The sequence below is a fragment of the Haliotis cracherodii genome, unplaced genomic scaffold (genome assembly GCF_022045235.1).
Source record: "Haliotis cracherodii isolate W230 unplaced genomic scaffold, xgHalCrac1.p SCAF_10, whole genome shotgun sequence".
Lineage (NCBI taxonomy): Eukaryota > Metazoa > Mollusca > Gastropoda > Lepetellida > Haliotidae > Haliotis > Haliotis cracherodii.
The window spans coordinates 41,362,494-41,388,632 of NW_027266265.1; the positions used below are offsets into that span (position 1 = coordinate 41,362,494).

The 26,139-nt window shown below is 38.8% G+C and overlaps 1 protein-coding gene across 1 annotated transcript in view; it reads right to left on the minus strand.

Annotated features, from left to right (window-relative positions):
* Positions 1-10,552: 10,552 nt before the first annotated feature.
* Positions 10,553-26,139, minus strand: part of LOC139450681 (sodium- and chloride-dependent glycine transporter 1-like) — a 32,679-nt gene continuing 17,092 nt past the window's right edge. The window contains exons 2-14 of the mRNA XM_071232487.1: positions 23,881-24,086; positions 22,287-22,418; positions 21,572-21,905; positions 21,184-21,316; positions 18,966-19,100; positions 16,971-17,074; positions 16,362-16,486; positions 16,068-16,180; positions 13,596-13,727; positions 12,839-12,938; positions 12,114-12,214; positions 11,809-11,976; positions 10,553-10,696 (exon numbers count right to left, since the gene is read on the minus strand). Coding sequence (XP_071088588.1) covers positions 10,553-10,696; positions 11,809-11,976; positions 12,114-12,214; positions 12,839-12,938; positions 13,596-13,727; positions 16,068-16,180; positions 16,362-16,486; positions 16,971-17,074; positions 18,966-19,100; positions 21,184-21,316; positions 21,572-21,905; positions 22,287-22,418; positions 23,881-24,085 — 1,926 coding nt within the window. The 5' untranslated portion in view covers position 24,086. The remainder of the gene's footprint in view (positions 10,697-11,808; positions 11,977-12,113; positions 12,215-12,838; positions 12,939-13,595; positions 13,728-16,067; positions 16,181-16,361; positions 16,487-16,970; positions 17,075-18,965; positions 19,101-21,183; positions 21,317-21,571; positions 21,906-22,286; positions 22,419-23,880; positions 24,087-26,139) is intronic.

Here is a 26,139-nt window from a genome sequence, read left to right on the forward strand (position 1 = left end):
TTTGTTGTGGTTTTAAGAGAATACATGATCCAAGAAAAAGTTATTGTCATTGAAACATTTGTGTGATTTGACATTGAACGTCTGTAGTATGACTTCCAGTGATAATATTTATGAGGTTTGTTTATATTGGACCTTAATTACTTTATGGTGGTTGGTCTCTTTGTCTCAGCTCGGTAGCAAAGACGCTGAGAAAGAGTAGAATTTACTTAACGAGAGAAGGTTATGTCTTGGAGGATACATTTGAGGGAGAGGGTTCTACTAACTGCCGTAACGCAGGAAGACGCGAGTGCGGGATTGTGTATAAGACGGCAGTTGCATATTGGCCGCCAGGATAGGTAAAAGTTGACCTTGGACCGCGTCAGTTAAAAGGGATGAAGTAGTGCTGTCTTCACATGTCGGTAGAATAAACTCCATGCGCTTTTGTCAATATCTCTTGATACATCATTTTGGCATTTACAATATATACTGAACCGCAAAAGAAACGTAGCCCCAAGTAACATTGCATGAAAAGTTGTCATTTAAATATATGGGTAATATTTGTAAAAACATTAACATTAACTTGTCAGGAAAAATGAAATTTGATGATAAAAAAACAAAGCAGAAGACAATAAAATCGAGCGTTAACGGCAACGGTCATGGTAACCCGATGCACGTGAGTTCCATGCAAATGGAAATGCACATGCGTTCCCCTATTTCTTGCCCTATAAAAACCCACCCAGATCTGGTAACATCCATTCGTTATTGAATTGCTACCACATGCCAAGATTGACAAGAAATCAGTGACACCAGTCCCTTGGACGATTGCAAGCTGAACAAACCACACGGCAAGTAGCCAATGCATTTCAAGCCCATGTAAGGACCATATACAGGACCACCAACACTACAGATGGCCGACCATGGTTTGGAAGACCAAAGGTCACCACCCGACGCCAGGATCGTAAGATTGTGCGACAGCATTTTCAAGATCGCTTTGTTACTGCTGCGGAAACTGCTCGATAGACCATGGAGACACACCAGCGACACATTAGTGCGGACACCGTGCGTCGACGATTGACGAGCAGACACCTCCACTGTCACCGGCCACACCCAGGACCTATTCTGTCCGGGACCGTCTTCAGTAGGCAACACAGCACCAGCATTGGCGCCACCAGCAGTTGAGAAGACTCCTCTTCTCAGACAAGAGCCGATACTGTATCTCAACAGCAGATTGGAAGACAGAGAGTCTGGCGCCGCCGTGGGGCACATTATTCGGATGCTTGTAGTGTTGAGAGAGACTCGTTGGGTGGTCCGAGCATCATGGTGTGGGGTGGAATTGGTCTTGCACAGAGGGTCGGCCCTGTGGCCTTACAGAACATCGGTCCAGGGTGAGGTTATGGTGTCAAAGCAGCTCGGTACATTGATCAAGTCTTGAGACCACACGCCGTACCTCATTTGGCACGTCGTCGCAACCACGAGTTTCGGCATGATAACGCTCGTGCCCACACTGCGAGAGCAACAAGAGACTTCTTCCAGCAGAATGGCATCAGAACCATGCAGTGGTCTGCCCTCAGTCCCGATTTAAATCCCATTGATGAGCACCTGTGGGACGAGATTCAAAGACACCTGAATGACGTCCGACCAAGGCCGACAACTGCAGCTGAACCGCGTCAGGCGTTCCTTAGAGTGTGGGCTCATGTGCCTATGGCCTTCATCAACCGCCTCATCCATTCCATGTATCGACGTTGCACGGCAGTCATCAATGTACATGGCGGACACACGAGATACTGACTTGTGATGACATTTTCTCAGAGACTAGTGTTGTGTTTAACTTTAAGAACATTTGACACTTTAATTTCAACCTTGATGATCAGTTTTGCCAAGTTTCATCTTTTTAATATGTCTCAAAGTATGTTTACAGTGTTTGGACAAATAAGGTTTCTTATAAAATATCCATGGTGTCGTTTCTTTTGCAGTTCAGTTTATATTCTTTTCAACGTACATTAATAGTTTACAATCATGTGTTTCAGAGAATGTGTCAGTTGTGTTGAGCTTACAGACAGTAATTGTAATTTATGGTGACATAAATGTATCATATAAAGCATATAGTAAGATGGTGAAGAATAATATTCAAATCACATTAAAATACTATGATACATCTGTAATCCTAAAGCTGATGTTCCACATGCCCAGAATAGCCAGGAGGAAAATTGATTAAATTCGAGAAGTTTTCCATTACATACATGCAGAGACATCACCTGAATATGACTATATATATAAATGTTATGTTACCTATCTACATGAACAATTCAAAAATGGAGACAAAGGCTAAAGACCATCAGGAACAATTCATGTGGTCAGTACTGCTTCATTTTATCGAGGAGGGTCCCCTGAAAACACTAAACATTGAGTAATTAACATGGGAAAACCGAGAAACTTGTAGAAATTGTTCCATTTTATAAATACTTAGCTGTGTCTTTTACAAGTAGATTAACTTGGTCAAATAATGCACATAACATTGCTTTGCAAGCCAAGAAAACCTTTGGAGGCATATTAAAAAGTCTTAGAGTTTTGGACAATATTACATTTAACGTTTACATTAAAATATTTCATACAAAAAGCATCCCGATTTTATTGTAAGGATCGGAAATTTAGGGCCTAGAACATTTGGATGTTATTGAAAAGAGACATTTATATGCATGTTAAAAGTTCTTGGGTGTAACATCTAGCACAGAAAACGCAAGAATATATGCTGAATGCGGAATGAATATCTATTGTTATTAAAACATTATGAAATACTGAAACGAGGTATTAAATATTCAATCTTCAAGATACCCTAGTAAATGTTATAATATGATGCCATGGTAAAAAACAATTGGGCATCAAAAGTTAAAAACATGATATCCGAATGTGGTTACATGGTTATATTTTCTTTCAGCCATTTGTCACAGGCCTTAAAAGATATGAACATCCCCAAATGGCATGGTTCCTAGTCCAGTTCTACAAAAGCAAATTACGACAACTATAATGCTAGAACCTTATCTATTAAGTGTAAAGTTTAGAACAGCTCTTTCTCGATCTTGATGTAGCTGACATGATCTCTCGAAACAGCCAGATATCGGTATTTCAAGAGAACATAGTCTTAGAAGGATTTGTAAAACTGATTGTATTAACTATTCTACCACAACCCAAATGGAAAGAAATTTTGTAAATCAATGACATGTGACTTTTCAGAAACTATGAGAAATTTATCTGTGATCATTTATCATGCTGTGAAACTAAGAAATGTATGAATTTGTAACACGCCCCAGGCAATGTACTATAGTCCTTTGGCCTCATCGGTACCATGAATAAAGATTGATTGGGTAACAAAAATGCACCCAGTTTAGTAGGAGACGTGTAAATAAATGTGTGTCTATCGATACGCTGGAACCCATTGACAAAACACTCAAGCAAATATAATTCTCACAATTTGTTATATCAAAAACTACTTTTGATTTTTCAAATATCACAAATTTGATTGTTTATATGATAAAATATATTATTTGATATCATAAAATCAAAATTGTGAAAACATTCATTCTTTGGAATCAATAAATGAATTACAGATATCATAAGATAAGGAATGAATAGCTAAATCGGCGCCTTATATATTGTTTCTTTTGGGTTGTATAAAGTAACGCGATTGCATCACGGTTTTCATGTTCATTGCTAGGTTCTGCGCCAATATTTCTTTCATCTTAAGAACAAATGTTAAAAAAAAAGTCAACTTATAATTAAATATTAACTCTAACCAAGGAAGTAAATTATAATACTAACCCAACCTGCGTTTTTTATCTCTCTGTCGTTACCATAGTTACCACCTGTCTATTACTAAGGGTATATACTTATACTGGAACATCGTAAGGAATACTAAAGGCAAAGTGCCTGAAGGCTCTCGACTTGCTAAAAGTCGTTTCAAATTCCGAGTGGGGCGGAGACCAGAAAAGCCTCCTTCACTTTAACAGAACGGTAATGCGCTCTAAACTAGACTATGGTTCCAGTGTCTATGGTAGAGCCTGCAAAAGCAATTTTGCAAAATTAGACACAACAGACCACGAAGGCCTAAGGCTCTGTCTTTGAGCGTTTAGGGCATCTCATGTGGACAGTTTGTATGTGGAAGCTGATGAACCTTCCCTCGAACAATGCTGCATTAAATTATCACTGCAATACATCACTAAATTGAATTCCAGTCGGTCAAACCCGGCGAGCAATTGTGTTTTCAACCCTCTGTATGAAAACCAGTTTCGAAATGTGTCTAACCTGATACCACCATATGGAATCATACCTCACTGTCACCCACCCTAAAGAGTCTGAAGCAAATTCTTTGGTTTATCAACAAGCATATAACGAATTACGAACAAAAAAATAATTCTCACAGATCCATTTTTACAGACTTGTCCAAGGATGGTGGAAAAGTGCCACCATCACTTGATCCATAGCTCTCTCCTCACGAATCTCTGATAAGAGTTCGATCTTTACTGCTGAGGTCAAATCTATCTTAACAGCTTCGACCAATATTTAACAACAAAACAAATCTTCAAAACTCCTCATCGTTTCAGATTCATTGTTTTGCCGTTAGGCACTTAAAAGTATTTCCTCAATTCATCCCATAATCCTTAACATTTTAGAACATTTAAATGATCTCTACTGGCCAATGTGAGATCGTCTTTTGCTGGTTCTAAGTCATGTAGACATAGCAGGTAACTAAACAGCCAATGCTGTAGCTGAAGCAGCTCTTGACAAACCGTTATCTCCACTCCTTATCCTGCACAGCGATTTCAAACCGTCTGTCAAAAGTTACATGCAGATCGTATGCAAAAATAGGTTGGACACTCAGGTAGGAGTCAATAAACTTCATGAATTCAAACCAACAATCGGTCATGCCTACTTGGGTTGTCAATCAAGACATAATGAGGTCGTTTTAAGACGATGTATTGGCCACAGTCGGTTTACCCGCGAATATCTGCTTGAAACAGATGAGGACAAACTCCCTAAGTGTATCCCTTGTGATGAATGGTTAACCGTTAAGTCCATATTGATTGACTGTGTTGACTTTAAAATCATTGCCTATTTGCTAGTCTATGAAATGAACAAAGCAATATATTTTTAATTCAATGCCTTTGTCATTCAGAATGAATGAAGGGTTGGTCCCTCCCCACACTTCCCTACCAATGGGTGCCAGTTTCCCAAACCCATCAATATTTGTTTAATGAATATCTATTTATTGTATGGATTACATACAGTTTTCACATCATTTTGCGTGCATGGAGGATGGAATCAAGAATGTTTTGCTAACCGTTTCTAATAACTAGTGGAGGATATTGGAAATGGTAGAACATGGAGAAAGCATCAAATTAGTGATAGATGAGACAGCTCAACAGCTAAACAGGCTCATTACCTTCTTAACATTTTCGAAGAACTGACAACATTGGAAATTAATTAAATTGGAAAGTGAGAAAAGAAATTAGTAGTCGATGTTTTTTTCTCATGAAAACCTCTCCATTAAATAAACAACAGTTGTTAATTTGGTACTTATCAAGGGGAATCCTATTTCCCAGACCTTCTCTTACTTTGTTACAGTATATACTGTAAAAATGGAAACAAAACCAAAACGCGCAACACAGCATTATCCATGGACTTTTTAATAAGCCTATTCTTGATATAAATGTGTTGAAGTTAAACAAAAAATGGATAAATTTTATATCATGTGTTCACTTGTTCTTTTGTAACATACACTAAAATGAGAAAAGCCTCCGCAGAGAGTTTGTAACGTTTCAAGTTTCATTCATTACTATATCTACTATAACTTGCTTCCGTGTGTGAATGCGAGTAATATTTATTTCCTCAGTTCTCAGCTTTATAATGTTTTACACAGGTAGTATATTTACAATTGTTGTACGTATATATGAAGGCATACGCATAGGATGAAAAAAAATATTTGTTATTCGTCAGTCAACAACTCAAATAAGTCAAACAACTGTGTAGTGTCTATGCAATTTCATATTCTGGGACACTGCATGTGCACTGGAAAGCTGTAGAGTACAATCAGTACTGATAAAAAGCTAATTCAATTTGTTTCATCATTACATTCTATAAGTTATTTATGCATTTATAATGTTGCTTATTTACCTAATTTCTCTAATTCACCAAATGTCAGTGTCAAACCGCTTGTTTTGGTGTAACCCAGCCAGTGTCCGCAAACCTCGTGTATCATAAGACACTTTAATGTTTCGCCCTCGAGATCCAACGTTATAACATTTCAGCGCACAACCATCGATCATCTATTTGTCAGATATTTCCTAGGTATATTATATTTCGGTTCCAGTACCTTATACTGTCTTATACATGTTTCTAATACATATTTCCACAAACAGTGCCGCTTAGCCTACAAAAGGAACGCAGCAGTCAGTGGATCTTCTAGCTACCTAACTTACTGTCGGTAATATCAGCAAATAACAGGACTGTTATTAACAAAAATGTACGATATACAACAAAATTGTCCCTATCTATATAATAAACATTCGACACTAACGCTGCAGTAGGCTTGACACAGTTATTTGCGCACCGATTAGTTAACTCTTACCGACAGGGCGGGGTGGTGGTTCAAAGCGAAATGGAGATCACTGTCGTTTGCCTAATAAACGATCTAGATAGCCTTCAACCATGCATGTAGTAGAAGTAAACGATGATCAGGATGGCCTGGAAATAAACAAGATGCTTTCTTGTTGCATATCAAGGCACCAATTCTTCTGTCATGAGATATTTATGTATGTGTGCACAATTAACTAGAATGTTTCATATTGTTACACGTCGATTCCCAAATTGAAACAATATGTTAATCCAGAAATCCGCAAGGCGCCGCAATTCGCTGTGCGGAGTTATATTTAATTTTAAGTTATTTCGGAGTATCCCCTACTTTGTTTTAATGGTATATATCACATAATCATAATCACATGATATAATAATACCCTCTCTCACTCACTCCTTTGGTGATCATGATCGTAACCGGATGTCGTCTGAAAACAGTGTGACTTTTGAAAGTGGTTTAAAACCTGACACCAAAGGATATATGTTTAATACAACATTCATCCCCCAACTCCACTGTCACTGCTATCATTTTGCAGGCATTGCCCATTCCCTTTTCAGCTCTAAATTTAAGGGCCTTGCAATGAGGGTTCTTTATATACTTTTTCTAACTTCATTTTATACAGAACCATATACAGAACCTTATTTCAGGGACTGTATGTTAGTCTAAGCGACGAGATAAGCAAACTGCTTAATTGTGTATTCCCAACAGCTCCCATGACACATATGTGTCGACGGGTTTGTAAAGCACCAGCATAGGACAATCTATTTCCTCAGTATCGAGTGATTGAGTTGGGCTTAACTGTGGGAACAAACCTAGAAACATAATCGGGGCGAACCTGGATTCATAGGTGTTTGGTGTGACCAAGGGACGCAGCAAAATGTGGTGCCTTAGACGACTAGGCCACCCGTACCCTCTATTTCCTCATTAAATGTTCATGGAAATATGTCTTAATTCTTGCAATTCAAACACAACACAGATCAACAGAGGTAAACACGCGAGTGTGTTTTCGGAAGGTAATTAGGAATAAACATTGTATTAACGAGCCGACTGGCAAGGGCGACGCCATGTTTGTTTGTAAACACTGAAAGTAGTACCTACCTGACCTTTTATACTTGCATCTTTATCCGTACATGACCAAAACGGATAACGTTTATTTCCGTTGGCTTTATCCTGTCTGGAAACTTACCCATAATATGAGAAATTATTTTAACTTTATACTTACCCGTGTTATTTCTTTTAATAAACCGGGCGGTCGGGTAGCCTAGTGGTTAAAGCGTTCGCTCGTCACGCCGAAGACCCGGGTTCGATTTCCGACATTGGTACAATGTGTGAAGCCGAATGTCTGGTGTCCCCCGCCGTGATATTGCTGGAATATTGCTAAAAGCGGCGTAAAACCATGTTTACTCACTCACTCTTTTAATAAACAGAACTAATGCTATTTATATCCAAATCCTTCACAATAAGGATACGTGACAGGGATAACATGTATACCAGAAACACGTAGTTAGTAGATCCCACGTGGATTCCGAATCTGGAATACGACAGGGACGTGCCCTCCCTGTAGCATGAGCTGACAGAAAAACCACGTGAATGTAATCAGCAGCGTGCGAGCTACATCACGGGGAACTGCACAAATTTTAGGCTACCACAGACACTATCAGAGCATGCACGGTCAGTCCTAAAACCGAGATTGATCGCCTCATTATGATTTCCACCGGTCTGTGGACAAGCGTTAGGTACTGGGGACCTTTTCGTTAACTGATTTGATAACGGTCAGACTTCCTTGAGACAGCTTACGCCTGACTGCATCTTCCCGAGGCCAAGGTATCCTCTAGGCTATGCCCAAGTTTAGTTTTCACCCTTGCCATTTGAAGCCTACGTTTCTGAGAAATGATATGAGAGGACTGGTCGCCTGTCGAATTTGCGCTAAAAATATTCGAAAAATTTAGCAAAGACAATATTTTCGAAGTCGTTCAAAGTCTTCAATCAACTCGCCCAAGTGTTTATATATATATATATATATATATTGGAGAGCAAACTTCGTTATTTTCTGTTAACACAAACAACAGGATCGCTTATCACAGTGCCTGAGAAGAAGTGCTAGTTTAACACTATCCCTGCTGAACGTTTCCTGTCACTGCAATGTGCAGTGCCTCAATATTGTAAGAGCGAAATACGACAGTAATCTTTACCGAGCAGTCTTGTTTTGTTTGTCTGTCAGGGTTGAGATCTCAAATCGTTTTGTTATTTGCTCGACCAGGTCCTATGCTCGGCTAGTCATCTTTGTGAAACCATTCCAAATAAGGATATCGATCTGATTGGATGTCGAGTTTCCATCACAAGGGACACAGCTTGAGCTAAGAAAATTAGCCTCGAAGTGGCAAGGGTGGATACTTGGATTTGATACGGGCTAGTGTACACTCTTGCCCCGAGAGGATGTGCTGATTGTGGCGTAAATAAAAGCCACAACCGCATGTGTCCCTAGTTTTTATTGTTGTTATTGGCAAACACATATTATCAAGGAATCAAAACAGTGATTGGGGTGAGATAAATTACAGCTTGATATGGGGAATTCTATTTGTGTACTATTCAAGTTGTAGTTGAACTAATTTCGATGTGATAAGTATTACCAATGTTCACCAAAGAACCAAGGACGGTATATTTTTGTTGCTATATTGCATGAGCAGGTTACCTTTACAACATTTTATTTTAAAGCTATTTACCCATTCCCATTAAATCAACTTTAATGTCATGGAGTGACATAGCCGCAAACGCATATCAAAATATGTCGATAGTGTGGTTATTGAATTGTAATATACAGGTGTGCTTGACATTCCAATCGATAGCATTTGTATCTGCGATCTGTCAGCGTTAACGTTTACTGATTGTGCAGTTAACTGTAATTCTGAAGTGTGGTTTTGTGAAAGAAATGCCTTCCATTTCAAAGTACAACAACAAATATATAGTGTGGTATAATACATTTACATTCAAGGCAGTTGGCATGAACAACTAATCTAATGGTGGAGGGCTTGTTTACAACATTTGAAGAAGACAGTTGACAGTCCTGAGACTAAGACAGAAACAAAATATTCTATGAATGCTTCCGTCGCTTGTTTTGTGCAGAGGTTGAAGTCAGTTGCTTGGATTTCTTGTGATAACAATGGACTTTGTTGATTTGTGGGCAATATGTTTTTCAATTTGACAAACTTTACTCAATATTTTAATGAATACATCGCTGGCAAAAACGTTATCTGCCACCTGTGCATCAGAGGCATGTCTGTAAACATGACGTAATAGCTTTGGCGCACAACCCACAACTCGCCATTTCGTCAGTTCATTGAGATACTGTCTCGTGGGTATTTTGAAGCGTGAAATTAGTTCAAATGCATTGGTGATTGTTGGTTCTTCTATAGCCACATACAGTTTAGTTTCTGTGTGCACGTGTAACACGTGCTGTTCATGCATGATGTGAAATTCCATTGTGATTAGACGTTGCATTCAAATGCAACGCCACGGTATTATGTAAACCTCAACGATAGCTACATTCCAATCAGTACATGTAGTTCCTTTTTTTGTTGGTATTATATACTCATAAAGCTGTAGCTATTGGAATAGTGATATTGTCATACCAAAATCTCCTTTGTCTAGTACCATGAGAGTCCAGTATCACTTTGTGTATTGACGGCTTTAGATTCATTATCCATTGTATTTTTAATTTTTCTTTTTTTATGACCAATATTCAGGCAATATGCAAGTAGATATAAAAAAAACGCAACAAAGTCACATTTAACTAAACGACTTTAATTAATAGTTTTACATAATTCACCTGTCGCAGGCAAAAGATTGAAGCCATTAATGTATCAAATTACAAGCATATTCCATAACAGTTTCTGACGTGTAATGATAGTGAATTCCTCATTACAGATATGCGCATTAATGGAATGCTCACTTTTGGCGAACATGTGTTCGGCGTGGTAATAGAGACTTCAGTGGCAGAATAAATTCATGACCGTCAGTTTTATAACCATGCTGGTACTCCTTCTTTGATGGTTTCCAGTCAGAAGCAGGTCGCAATGTGAAGAGGAATCTCTGAAATGACAGAAAAGTAAAAATATAGTTGGTAAAACAGAAGAAATTCGAGAAACTGAAGAATTCAATGATCAAAGTGGCAAAACAATGATCAGATAGAATTTAGCATCTTGGAAGAAATATGACTTTACCCAGGAGCGAGAGTAGGTGCATTTTTATATTTCCCAAAAGTTAATCAATTATTCTCAATTATTTGTGAACACATAATTAATATTTTAATTTGTGTAATCAATGCGATTAATCAAAATTGAACACTTTTGACGAACACTTATTTTTGTTGTCAGAATTTTATGTCAATTAGAAAGGTGAAGAAATTGTAGCCGAGTACAATTCAACCAGGCACCACATTTCATACCCTCAATATATACTTTGCTATGATTGATGCTGATTTTCTTGAAAATATTTGTTTTTTAAGAAATGATCTGGAATATGTTAACGGTATAAAGGTATTTTTACTGTGAAATATTTGTGCAGGCTCTCCTATTTTGCATGCAAGCATTATTAATCAACAGTATTTCGTATTTTACTGCGAATATTACAGATATGCAAGGAAGTCCTTGGTGACCGACTATCAGAAGGTCTCAGAAGGTGCTTGAAAAAACGTTCTTCATACTGTTGAACATACAAATGACCTGAAACAACAATAATTTTGTTGCAAGGTGTTATTATTTGATGTGTTTGCATTTTTTGCATTTTTGTCTCCCCCTGGTACCTGGTGGCTGGTGCTCCGCATTAAGGGGAGTCAGTATACAGTGTATGTGTAGTATATTCATGGTAATATATAAACTGCAGCATGGTACCTCAGTGGGCTAAAGTCGGCATTAGTCTGGAATAGTACATTCGTCAAGCAGCCAAACACACACACACACACACACACACACACACACACACACACACACACACACACACACACACACACACACATGCACGTCGCTATATAAGTGCAACATTCTTGAACGCGACGTTTAACACCATTTGACCTGATCTCATCCCACATAAGTTAAATTCTAATATAACGTCATGCGTCTGTAAGGCGGCCTTTGTAGGAGCAAGACAAACGATCAGGTTACAACCAGACCAAGCTGTATATCTGGCTGGTTCGGGTAGCTCACCTCCCACAACGTGCCCTTGGCTTTGCTCAGCTCCAGCACCATGAAGAAAGGCAAAGGAATGATAGGCAGCATAGCGAATACAAAGCCGATGGCACGAGCTATCACTGGATATGTGTACCCATCGTAGGTTGGCATCTGATAGGCACTCAACGTGACGATAAAGATGGTCTGTAACATGCATAACATGATAGACATTAAGTCAAGATAGGCGCTCACGTTGACGACAGAAATATCAAACACACTGTCATTGTCGTGTTACAAAAGAGAATTAGGAAATACAAACTTTCTTTCTTTTCTTTTCTTACCAACATGATGAGCGGGGTAGAGATGCACCAGCAGAACTTCATTAAGATCCCAGGGCGTCTCCCCAACATCAGTTCTATGTCTCGGCCAAACCTGTCCACACCTGGCAATTGTTGTTAGGTAAACGTTTCATTCTGACAAATGAACTTCATGTACATCAACAACTGCAGGCGTGAATCAAATGAAACAATACTGTACAACATAATCTGTTGTTATAAATAAAGTCTACACATAAACTACAGCCACACACAGCAACACACTCAAGGTTACTGTTATACCCATCCTTCTGTTATCTTGACAGGGGTGCTACCAACTACCATATCTCAGGACTGCGCAAGTAAAGGTACGACAGTAACAAGCAATGGCTGCTTTTCACAAAAATACGTTAACCTTCACATGTTTTCTGTATTTGAAGGAGTGGAGTAGGATGATCCAAGCAAGTTGCATGCCTGTAGAATTAACCACGACTCTGAAACTGGCTGTATCATGATATGTACCAAATGTGTTACTCAATGGCATTTCGTAGAAGTTGATACAAAAATACTATTTGAAAAAGCCAAAATTACTGGTCATTACATTCGTTGCGAGGTGTTATTACAAGATGAACTTCATAAAAAACACATGTAGATGAGTGAAGCATTGTTCTGTTTGTAATGGACTGTAATGCACACATGGTGACTGATATAGCGAATAATCCCTGGAAGTGAGTTTGTATTCAAATATTTACCATAAATCCAACCAATTACGATACATTGCAGGAAGGAGCAGACAAACAAACAGAATGCTGTCGTGAACCAGTCCATCAACTGGAAGATGTAGATTCCTCCCTGGAAATACAGGTGTCAAATATGGTCAAGAGACTCAAATCATTTAGAATAAGAACTGCTTCAGAGTGAACATTCAAATTAATATTGCCAACGTGTCGGATTTTGGTATTCTACAACTTATTGAAATTCAATTACACAACACAGGACAGGTAAACTCCATTATTTCTGGGAGTGATTACAAAGGGGCGATAACCTGGGGGCCATTACCCCGAACTGCAGTTGCATAATTAAATTTATAGGGTATTTTTAAATTTTGCCTCAAATAACACCCTCATTTTAATTGACATGGGTCAAAAACTCTACTGTAATAGTCGTTCATGTTATCCTTCATAATCAGTCACAATGACCTGACTAATCTGAATTACATTTAAATTTGACTGTGAGCAACTATCCCAGTAACTTGTCCAGATCCTCTTTGGTCAATCATGACTCGATCGTCAACTAGACTAGGCCGAGGTCTGTTTGTATGTTAACACTGAAAGATACATATCTGACCTTAAATTTGCATCTATATCCGTACATTTCCTCAACGGATTCTGTTTTCTTCCATTGGCGTTATCATACCCAGTATGTGATAATTAGATATCTAGAATAATGTACAATTGTCTCGCTTTGAAGTAAGTTTCGAAATTGTTAATCACGCTTCAGTTGACTCACATTCATTGTGATCGGAAGGCCAAGTAGGAAGAAGGTCATAGACACGCCTGCCGTGACTAAAGTCCTGTATTTGCTCAGGCGTCGTGGGAAGGCGTCCATGATGCCGACTACAAGGTTCTCAACCATCCCAAACTGCAAATACAAACACTGTATGTCTTTGATGGTGTCAGGAGATAAACTGTATGAGACAACAGTGTGTGTCGCTACAGATGGTATCAACGTTATATGTTTGAGTTTTGAATTTGGGGTTTTGTTATATTCGTAGGGTAGTAGTCTCATGTCATGCCCATAAAATGCTTGTACCACGTTATATCCAGGTAATGCAGGCACTGCTAGGTGGAACCCATGGGGATTCCTGGTCCGAATGTATGTCCCCAGCAAACTATTCTTGTCGTAAGGGACGACAAAATGGATCAGGTTCGGTGACAATAAAGGTTGATTGATTGCATGTAGTGATATCCAAACTGAGTTGGCCTATTCTCATTATGTCAATCACTGGATTGTCTATTCCAGACTGATTATTTACAGACCACCGACATGTCGTTTAAAGAGTATCTCTCAACATTATCTACTATCTATTTAAATTCTATTTTCATGATGAGAAAATAATACTTAGCGACCCTCATTCATACGCTTTATCAATATTTGACTATGTGATCATGAAACGCAAGATGTCACTGACATGATCCAACGAATACTGAACCTTATCTGAATGATGAGTTATTCATTTGACTCGAATGAGATACAAAGGTTATTGTGCGCATAACATAAAGCATTATGTGCTGCGTGGATCAGTGAAATGTTTTCGTGAATACGTTAAAAATACCTCTTTACACATGACTTCAACGCAGCTTTTTTTATTTATATTGATAACCAATTGATGTTTCAACTGTGACTGTTCGAAGCAAGCACGCGAGTTGTTTTTCTCCTGAGGAAGTGTTGTGACTAAATGTTCTCCTTGATATCTATAGCATTCATATGCTACCCCAGCTTGACGATATTGAAGCATGCACTGTTGTTGGTTGTTTTAATGTATATCTACAGTAAACTACGGTTATAACGAACACGCTTATAACGAACTGACGGATATAACGAACTTACTTTTTTGGTCCCGACTATTTGCTGTAGTCATGTTGTATATATGCTTATAACGAACTACGGTTATAACGAACTAAAATTAGTAGTCCCTTTGAGATCGTTATAACCGTACTTTACTGTATTTGTAAAATGTACCTGTGCTTCATATAAGAAAACCAACTGAAATAAATAAATGCATTTCTCATAACATGTTCATGAAGACTTCTCCTTGACTTCAAGAGCGTTATTCACAATGTACAAGTCACGACTTGCTAAAACAACGACCTAAAGGGATGGGTATGATGCAAACAGGAAGGGCGCAAAACGAAATTGCCACACATTTTAATGTTCATCGAAAAACAATACCATCTCTTTAGTTATCTACAGCAGGGCAACACTCAAAACTTGCAACGGGCCGGTCGTCCACGTGTGACGTCACAACAAAAAGACAACCAAGGTTCAAGACAAGGTTGGTGCATCTTCGGAATCTACACCAAACTGGCACATTAACAGCACGGACAATTCCTGGGTTGAGTCAAACCAGTGCTAGAACCGTAGGCAACATGTTCAGGAGCACAACATACGGTCCCGACATCCATCGATACGCCCTAATTTCCTAATGTAAGACACTACCGGAGGGTCTATTTTGTTCAGTTTGTTTGCCTGTGTTTCTATGTTTGGCAATGCTGGATTGTCTATTCTGTATTATTGTGTGCGTATTTCCCTATGAAAGACACGAGCTGAGTGTCTATTTGGTATTTTTTGTTTGCCTATTTTCCCAAGGAGCACAACATACGGTCCCGACATCCATCGATACGCCCTAATTTCCTAATGTAAGACACTACCGGAGGGTCTATTTTGTTCAGTTTGTTTGCCTGTGTTTCTATGTTTGGCAATGCTGGATTGTCTATTCTGTATTATTGTGTGCCTATTTTCCCATGAAAGACACGAGTGGAGTGTCTATTTGGTATTTTTGGTTTGCCTATTTTCCAATGTTAGACACTGCTGGAGCGTCTATTTTGTATATTTTGTTTGCCTATTTTCGTATGAAAGACACTACCTGCGTGTCTATTTTGTATATTTTGTTTGCCTATTTTCCTATGTTAGACACTGCTGGAGTGACTATTTGATATATTTTGTTTGCCTATATTCCTATCTAAGCCACAAGTGGAGTGTCTATTTGGTACATTGTTTTGCCTATTTTCCCATGAAAGACTTACGGAGAGTCAATTATGTATATTTTGTTTGCCTATTTTCCCATGTAAGACACTAGCGGAGTGTTTATTTGATATGTTATGTTTGATCAGTTGGTTTAGTTTGTTTGATGATATATTTATGTTAGTCGAATAATAAGTCTTTGTTTCAATAAACACTAGTGTGAGTGTTGGACCCCACCTGAGTGTCGAGGCCCAGCATGATCAACATAAGGAAGAAGAACACGGCCCACAGCTGGGGTAGAGGCAATTTGCCGATCGCTTCTGGGTAGGCTACTAATGCTAGACCAGGGCCTGAAACAATTCCATCGAACAATATTTCATTACTAATATACAGCTGGTGTCTCAACGGACACTGAATGGTGTTTCTCAGCTTGGTAAAACTGATATTTCTACATTCATTACGTCAGCATATATGATCTTTACATGGATGTGTTGTGACTTGGAATATCATACATATGCCAAAGCGACCTACCTTGTGTAGCTATATCTGTGACGCTAACGTTGGCCTCTTTGGCCATGAATCCAACCACGGAGAAGACGACAAAGCCGCTGTAGAAGCTGGTCAGACCATCAGCAAGACTAACTATGATGGAGTCCCTGAGTTCAATAACGTGTACACATGTATGCATCTTCACTGGCACACAACATTCAACTTAGTTAAAAACCTTCACCATTATATTATTGTGCGTGAAGGAGTCATCCGCGTATCCTATGTCTAGACCTTTTGCGTTGTTGTTCTTTAACACCACATTTAGCAATAATACAGCAATACGAAAGCGGTCTGTAAATATTCCAGTCTGTACCAAACAATCCAATGACATTGAGAGCTACGATCCATGCTGTGTATGATGACACACTATCAAACAAGTCGTCGAGTCTGACCACCCAATCCATTAAGCCTCTTACGGCCAGCACAGGTTTGATCTGGAGACCCTTTCTTACCCGGAATCTCCACGTGGTCTTTTGTGCCCTATTAGTAATGATCTCTGGATATGACAGTAGTGTGTAGATAGATGCAGACATGCAGTATTCCCTTACTCGTATACAGGTGTGTATACCTGCACGACAACATGACACCTACCTGAAGCAGTTGTTGTTGAAGTCATTGAAACTAGACATAGTCATTATCGATCCCCATGCTGGACCAAGTGAGAAAAACACCTGTATAGCTGCCTCGATCCACACCTGTAAAAATCACAATTATATTTGTTTTCAATCAAATTCAACATTGATATTTCTAACATGTACCCGTGTGCGCTGGTAATGAATATATATGTGTCGATTTCCTGTACATATAATCTATACTAATATGAAGAAACACATGCATTCATATTGTCAGGTGAGACAGTGTGTACATGTCTGCTCAGAGAGTACGTAAATCAAACAAATTACACCATATATGTCCCTCCTCTTCAATCCTCACTTCGTGGTTGAATAAAATTCAAAATACATCACGCACATACACAGTTTTGAATTTCCTCTCCTGTGATATCATCCACTGACATTTTAGGCAAAGTAAAATTACTGAAAGTGACCTCTGCAAATTAGGCACATCGTAAATCTCGCCAAATCACCATTCGGGGCGTTATTTATTGTGTGTCTAGAAATCTATATGTCGGATATTTACTCGAAGAATTTAATTCTAAGTATAGCATATTAATGATCTCGGGTATCTGCTTTTCGTCAAATCACTGATAATAATTCTGAAACTTCGACGACAAGCCTAGAATCGTTTAGAATGTTTTGAAAAATACGCAAACACGAACACCGACATGTACGTTTCACCATATTGGATTGTGTTTACAAAATCACGTGTCACGAATGCCGGTTATGAGACGCTTTTAGATCATGTATATTTCAAACTCAGCTGCCATATATGCATCCTTTAATATCCCATACATTTTAGAATTAAATGACAAATGGTCTTTATCACCAATGCAAATTATCTAGATGAAATCAAGCGAAATTAATTTGGTGTGGAAACGAACACTGTGCTCGGAAAACTGTACTTGTTGAAATGTGAATAAAGCAAAACTCAGATTTTACACAATCTAGATCTAGCGTTTTCTCGTATTGTGAGAGATCCATTCGTTTGATTGTTGCATACATTTGCTCACGCGTTTGAGAATTTTTATTGGAAAATTATCGGAGCACGAATTATGGAATTACAAATATACAATGATCAGGTACATTCAACAGAAATCGTAAAAGTGACGCCATGACTGACGCAAAATCACGCACAACGTCGACTTTAGTTATCTACATTTCTGACTAATTCTCTTGGTTGCACTGGAAAATATAAAACAGTATGCAGATGGCCTGATTGTTTCTAATTACTTACATGACACATTTACGTAAAATCCCTTAATCAACGAAAATCCTCCTTTGAAAATCCCGTCTCTGTTGTCAGTGCACACGGCATTTTGTAAAAGTCGGTCACCGGTAGTGATGCCATACGGAAGTAAACATTGTTGTACATTTTCGTTCATTTCTTTGAGGTGAAAATATTTAACTCGGCATCAAGCGTGTTACTTGATCTGATCTATATAGTTTGCATTATCATCTTCGCCTTGATAATCAACAAATGTGGCAAAAAACCATTTTGAGTTGCGTCACAATATTTATGAGAAGCAGCACATCGGATTAAAGCACTCATGCCCATGGTGTTATGTATTACTGCGCGCCACTGTGATCAAATGAATAGATAAACTGCACCCATTCGATGCTTCAAAGGTGCGATTTTAGGAACGGATTACTGCACTCGTGCCCGTCAGATACCTTTCGCTCGTTAGATACGTTTTGAATCAACTCGTGTAGTAATCGCCATATATGGGCACAGCATTCAGGGGTATTAAATTGCAGAGATGGCCCATTCATCACATCCTACGACTGTGTGTCCGAATCAAGGATTCGTCCTGATTATGATCTTTGTTCATGGGGGAATCCTTGTTCACGAATGTTGGAAAAGTCTAAGACCTTAATCACTTTCTCCCATAGTCATCTGACGCGCCAGGGCTGTTGTTCAAATACATGCACCTACTCGACAATATTATTTTGGAGTCCTATTTAAACTCACACTGAAAGTTGCTAGTCTGGAGAATTCAGGGTAGACATAGAACTTGATTCCATCCACAGCCCCGGGTAACAATAGCCCTCTGATCAGCAGAATGGTCAGGAGGAGATACGGGAAGAGCGCCGTCACATAAACCACCTACAATCATATATGACATGTACCATACACCATTTTAAAATATATAATGGTGTGTACTTTAATCATATATCACACTGTGTACACCATACACCACCTTCATCATATGAAAATAAAAGCGACAAAGCCAATTTCCTAACCTTAAGAAATATCTCATAAAGTCCATTGTGCGATTCCGGCTATGTCATAAACATATGTTTATGAATCACTAACATCACTGATACCTGGGGCTCATGAAAACGCGACCAAATCTTGCGTCAGCAATGGCACCCTGAAACTGTTGCTGGAACATTTCTTGACATAAAGGGAAAGATGAGTATTAGAAAGTTGAAAGCAGATGAGGAGGGTTTCATGGTCTTTTATTCCCAGTTCGGGTGGGTAAAATAGTGGACAGGAATTGGCTATTTGACCATTATTTAATGGTATCAGATCATCGATATACCTTATATGGAAAGTCTGGGTAAATTCCCGTAGTTTAATTTTGACAATCCTCGCAACCATTCAGATTCATTTGCAGAACAGACCAGCAATGAGTGGAGCATAATTGTTAAGTGCTCATCCGGATACCTACCTAACCCCAAATTTCACATGGACGTAATCAACGAAGAAGCCCAGCATTTCATGCTGTCTCCTTATTGTAAACTTAAGAAGACATTCGTTTCCATTTTTTACAATAACCGTGGATACATTTGTCTATAATGTTTGATCGTGGCAAATACAGTTGAAAAGTCATGTGTGTCTTGACAGAAATGAAGTTGGTTTGTTTCTGAGAGTTGTATTTCTTCTGTGAACAACGGCATTCAAAAGGTTGATCTTTTTGTATTGGCGCATTTTCTGGCATATGCTTCAACAGCACCAATACAAAATGGTGTTAATTTAGTTAAGTTAAACTGTTGGTGGTTCCTGCAATTTCAAATATTGTGGGACATTTAAGGAAACTGTTTATTTCAAATTCAGGAACATATGGTCACTTTTCCGATTTGGTGATACGATGGGTGAATAATGTTTGGAGGCCCATCTGTCAGCAAACATTTCATTTTTTTTCAGTCACACATTGAGGATCCTAACCAGATACGATTTTTTTCTGATGAATGATCGTACATTGCCTGTGAAACTACCCTCCAAACATCGACAAATCCACATGTTATGAATAAGAAATTTGGGTCTAACGCCACTTTGAACAGTATTCCAGTTACATCGTGGCGTCAGCTTGATATGGGAAGAAAGTCCGAAGTGAAGCACGTCACAGACGTTAGCCACTTTGGTTAATCCAATGAGCACGGGTATTGTGCTGACATCCTGGAAACAAATCGGGGCGAACCGGGATTCGATCATAGGTTTCAAAGGTGCCAAGTGACGCAACCCTGCAAGCGAATGTCGGCGCCTTAGACGATTGGGCCAACCGTCTCACCTTTTTGTTGAGAAAAACTGCCAAAGTCTTGTACATATATATGGTATTGCTATGATGTTCTCTGGACGACCTATAAACCTCTTGCTTCAGGTAAGTCACAAATGATATGTGAACAGAAATGAACACACAGAGATACCGAAGTGATCAACAAATGAAAGAAGCTTCTGCACAGTGCCACATTCCAGGTTTTGCGCCGTAACAAAAGACACACTTAACGTGCAGAAGTTGTTTGATCAAGTTTACAACATTCAAGGCCTCGGTAAAGCGATCAAAAAGTTTTATGGTAGACATGTGGAGGACATTCCAAATTTGACGCATCAGTGTTAAAAAAGATGACCCATGCAATTCCCTATTTTGACTTGAACCATATGTTCCCATGGTTTTTTTTTCAGGTGACCAATTGACTTGCCTTTGCATGTGTTTGTGCCGGGTGCCACCGATGGGGCAGGATACGCTCACATTTTCGCGAACATATGGTATCATTACTGTTTGATAGTGATTCATAAACACATGAGCATGATGTAGTCGGAATTGTACAATCGACTCTGCTTTACGTAGAGATTTCTATTGGATAAGGTTAGGGTTTTGTCGCTTTGTTATCGAAGGCTTGATTACTATGAAAAGCCCACTTGATTACGCTATGGTGTAAAAATATTTAAAAAAGTATGGATGTACCTTGCCCAGCGACTTTACACCTTTAATTAGACACAGGAAGACTAACAGCCAGGAAACAAAGAGACATCCCACCAGGTGAGGCTGGAGGCTCCCCATTTCTTCCAAACTGTCAGACTTGCGTAACACGTAGTACCTTAAATAGACAAGGAGGGTACTACTTCATCAACACTGCATTAGATGTTCTTATTTTAATCCTGGTAAATCATGCTAAAAACTGCGTTTGACGTAAACGTCATGTAGAAGAAAAGAGGTCATAGATACAAGTTTAATTATCAAATGCGTTAAATCAACATGCCACCATGTAGAAGTTGATGAGAAGTGGAACTTTCCTGCCAAAAGATTTGGAATTTTATGTCGGACTGGTTGAGCAAAGCTGAATTTGACATACTGCCAGAATTCTTCGGTGGCTGTTTTGGCCTCTTCTACAGCTACAGATACATTCATCATGGAAGTGTTCCTCGAGAGGGCACTGCTTTCATTGATGACTTCCAGCAGTGAAGATGGTGTACTATTGAGCAGAGCCACAGCCATGCTGCTGTTCAGGGTAATGGCATTACCATGTACAGGACCAATACACGAGCCAGTGTTCCACCAGTTGTCACAAGTAGACCAGGGCAGTGTTGGATAAAAGGCATTTATCAGGTAAAATATATTCCATGCTATTACAGCGACATAGTAGATAGATGTTATTCCTGACACAATGCATGCTCCCCATCCTATACCTGAAATAATGGATACAAAAACGAAGTATTATATGATTCTTAAAATTGAAAGTGCAGGAATTTCATGTGTACACAGTCGCAACGATGGACGTTGGACGGAGTGAGTATGGTTTTACGACGCTTTTAGGAATATTCCAAGAATATTATGACGGTTACTCCAGAAATCGGCACCACACACTGTACCCATCTGGGGTATCGAACCCGGAACTTTGGCGTGACGAGAGAACGCTTTTAATTCTAGGATAACCCATTGCCTTTATTAATGAGGAGGAGGAGGACACGTGCACTCAAAATAATGATCTGGATCAACATGGTACACGTCTTAATGAAACAGGTGATTCGTTGTAGGCTTACAAAACAAGTTATTTACAATGATCCTACCTTTGAAAAGAGGACACAACTTCCAAACGAATAGTGGACTTGTTGCGGAAAACTGCCCCAAACAGACCTCCATGTAAAACAACGGAATTCCCGTCACAAGCAGGAAGAAGAAGAAAGGGATGAGAAAAGCACCTTCAAAACAATATATTTTTTAGTATTGGATGAATAACAAAAGCTTGTCATGAGTTAAACTAAGAGAGAATGCAAATTACAAGATTAGACCTGCTCAAAGGCGCTTTTGCATGAGTCTGGTGGACAATGAGAGTTCAATGAGAGTTGTGGACGGATTGGATTAAAAATGCTTTTACAGTGTCTTGAATTCGTTTATATCTTTGGCACTTTTGATGTTGAAGGGAATGTTGCAAGGCATCGGTCATCAAGTGAAATAGTTCTGGTCTGGAGCACAAACACGAGCTGGCTGTTACCAGGTCAGGATGATCTTACTGGTTGCTATTGATGTATGAATTCACTGAAGTAAGGTGGACCGATGTCATGAAGTGTTAAGTATACACAAGTCTTTTTAATTTGATGCGCTTTCCGATCGGGAGCCAGTGTAGTTGCATTTGTACACGTGTACAATGTTCGTACTTTCTAGCACGGGCTACCACTCTGGCAGCTACGTTTTCAACACGTTGAATATTTGCGAGCTGGTATTTTGGTAACCCATACAGAAGGGCATTGCAATAATCAAGACGAAAGCCTAAATGAGAGATGTAGCGACCTATGGTACGGGCTGTGAGAGTTGCTGTCTGAAACCTGTGCTGAAGATGGTTGGTACGAAATCTTTGCGATACAGAGACGGTATCTGACGTGATTATTCTGTTCGATAGGCATTACTTAGAAGTTGATGTATGACAAAGTAGACACATTGTTTGGATAACAACTTTTTAAATTTCTGTAAAGGCGACGTTTCGGTTTAGATCCGTATACTGTTGTCAAGTAAGACTGAATGATGAACTTGGTACATGCAATTGTTGTTACTGTTAATCGTCCACCTACTATATATATTCTGCAGGATCTATATCGAAACGTCGCCTTTGCAGTAATTAAAGAAGTTGCTATCCATAAATTGTGTCTACTCCGTGATTCATAAAATAGTTGGCGTCCTCAAAATCCAAAACTACATGTAAAGGTTTGTCAGTGAAACATTCCACATCACAATCACTTTTGTCTTTGAGTATACTGCATATTAAATGATTCTCCATATAGTATTTTAACACAGTAAATTTGTAATGTATTCACCTGGAAAATGTTAGGGTACACTTATTATATAATTCCTTATGAACTAGCTTTGTTTGTAAACGCTGTCATGTATTAATTTTCTGACAAAACACATTTTTTTGGTTTATTTTGGGATTTTTTTATATCCTTAAATTGACATAAAAAAATGAACACGATTATCTAATCTCATATCAGTGTCAGAGAGGATGTGTTGTTTTTTAACGCCGCACTAAGCAATACCCCATAAACTGCCTGGCCCAGACTCGATTATTTACAGACCGCCGTCATACACTGTCAAACAGCTGGAAAAATGCTGAGTGCCGTGTTAAACAACAACATAATCAGTGTCATATACATTACAAATAACACTTACCACCGCCATTTCGTAAACATAAATAGGGGAATCTCCACAGATTGGACACACCCACTGAGTACCCAACTAGGGACAAGATGAAGTCCAACTTCCGGTCCCACTTGGCCCTTTTTGGGGTTGATCTGTCTGGGTCGGTTGTTTCACCTCCGTTTTTGTTTTCCTTATTAATGAAAACAGTTGTTTCTTCGTTTGATTCTTGATCCATCCTGCGAAGGGAAATAGAATAAATACCCTGACATGTCACGTCTGTGTAACATCACAAAAATACTCGCACACTTGTGTAATGATACCCCCTTTGCTGATCTAAGACAGCATGGAGCTGGCGTGTCTAGTTGGTTTCGACTTCTTCTGTACCTTTGCCTTTTCTGCCAACTCGACACAGGGGTAGTGGACTGCTTAGAAGAAGGTGTGTAGTGTATTGTCAACTTACTGACAAAACCATGCGCAAAATATATCAAGTCAACAGATTATTTCTGGTCAAAGATTGTGTGGTTTGGCATCGTATCCTGGTTTTTCGAGATTCGGCGCATACATTAAGTCTACTTGAAGAGAGCGCCAGCTGGTGGTATGGGGACAAGACGCACGTCAAGCGAGCTCCAGTATAATTTTAAAACATATTTTAGCTCTAAACTATACATAAACTATAATTCAAAGATGCTAAAAGATGAAAGGTACCGGCTGTACTTTATGCTGCCATAAAGTACTAAAGTCATGGCGTTGTTCAAATTACAATCCCCGTGATATAAGGTATCCTTGGTAACATCGTTCTTTCATTACTGTCAAGCACGATCGTACATTCACATCAATTTTCTTTGAAATAGTTTCTTGAAACTTGTCAAATATTTAAAGGTTATAACCTGGGAAGAAATATGGCAAGATGATATCAACCATCTCTCATGCCGCATTCAAACCACTATGTCTGTGCCAAAACACACACATAATTATCCCAGGCGGGACTAGGAATTATGTCTGTCTCTGGACAAAGGAATGAGCAATGTTGCATAGCCACATGTACACCAATTGCTCATCGCATGGCATTTGACAAACGCCAGCAGTCATGAGATATGACAAACTCCAAATTGATAACGATTACTAAAAACTTGTAAAATGCGACCACTATATAGTAAGATATATTTACCTAGTTTTACCTTTTTCTCGCCAAAGGTTTAACTAATTGCTTTAAATATGAACATTGCTTTCATTAATCTGCTTAGAAACAACATTGAATACATAATAGCTTTAAAGTATCATGCAAACTGTTTAATAGTTATATTTCACACTATATCGTCATATGTCGCCATATCTGTGGTCAACTAGTAGACGTCCTCAAATCATATGATGCGGGTTCGAACCCTTCCGGCGGCACATGTTTTCCAAAAAAACTTGAAATCTTTCAATTGTCAAAGTAAAGAAATAGTTCCATGCAAATTAATTGAAATGTTGCTGGAGATAAACAAACAATTCTCCATTCCTGAAATTAATGGACAATAGAATGGTGTCACAGATTTGTTCAATGCTTGTTCTCTTGCATTGACAATTTATATTTACCTAGAACCTCAAAGGTTTATTTAACACCAGAGGTTTAGGACTACTTGACTTGACTTAGAATATGTAATGGGAGGTTTTGTGCAGATGCCTGGATTGGAAGTTTCACAGGCTTGGCAAATGAAGACCAGAGCGTGGTTGATTACGTCATAGCAGTGGAAAATTCACTTCCACATTTCTCATAATTTGATATAGTCGATCAAGTACAGTCAAGCCACCTTCAAGTTACATTCTCTTTTTAATGTGTATTTAATAAACCTAAGAAAGAATCATATGTTAAATCACCCTAAAACTCGATTCAGTTGGCACGAGGATAAATTAGACGTTATGCAGAACTGGATGAACCAAACAACGATTAAGATCACTACATTCTCTAAATGTTTTGCCAGTTATGACCGTGACACTGCATTTGGGTTGTTTGCAAACGTGATGCAAACCGGTGCTAAACCCTGTGAGAAAAAACGATGCATGTGATCATCGTTTTCCAAAGGGATATAACTGGTATGGTCAAGACAGCTTTGAGGCCAGTCATATCCCATGAGCACAGTTGGGTGCTTTAAATTCTTCCAATAGTTCAGGAGACCGTCAGCAATATACAACTGCAAAGAAATACAAAGACCTGTGTGTCAACAAGTTAAACTACAAGTTGTGTATAATTAAGAAATAAACGACGAGTGGGAGTTATTTATTTCTTATATGAGATATGAATATTAT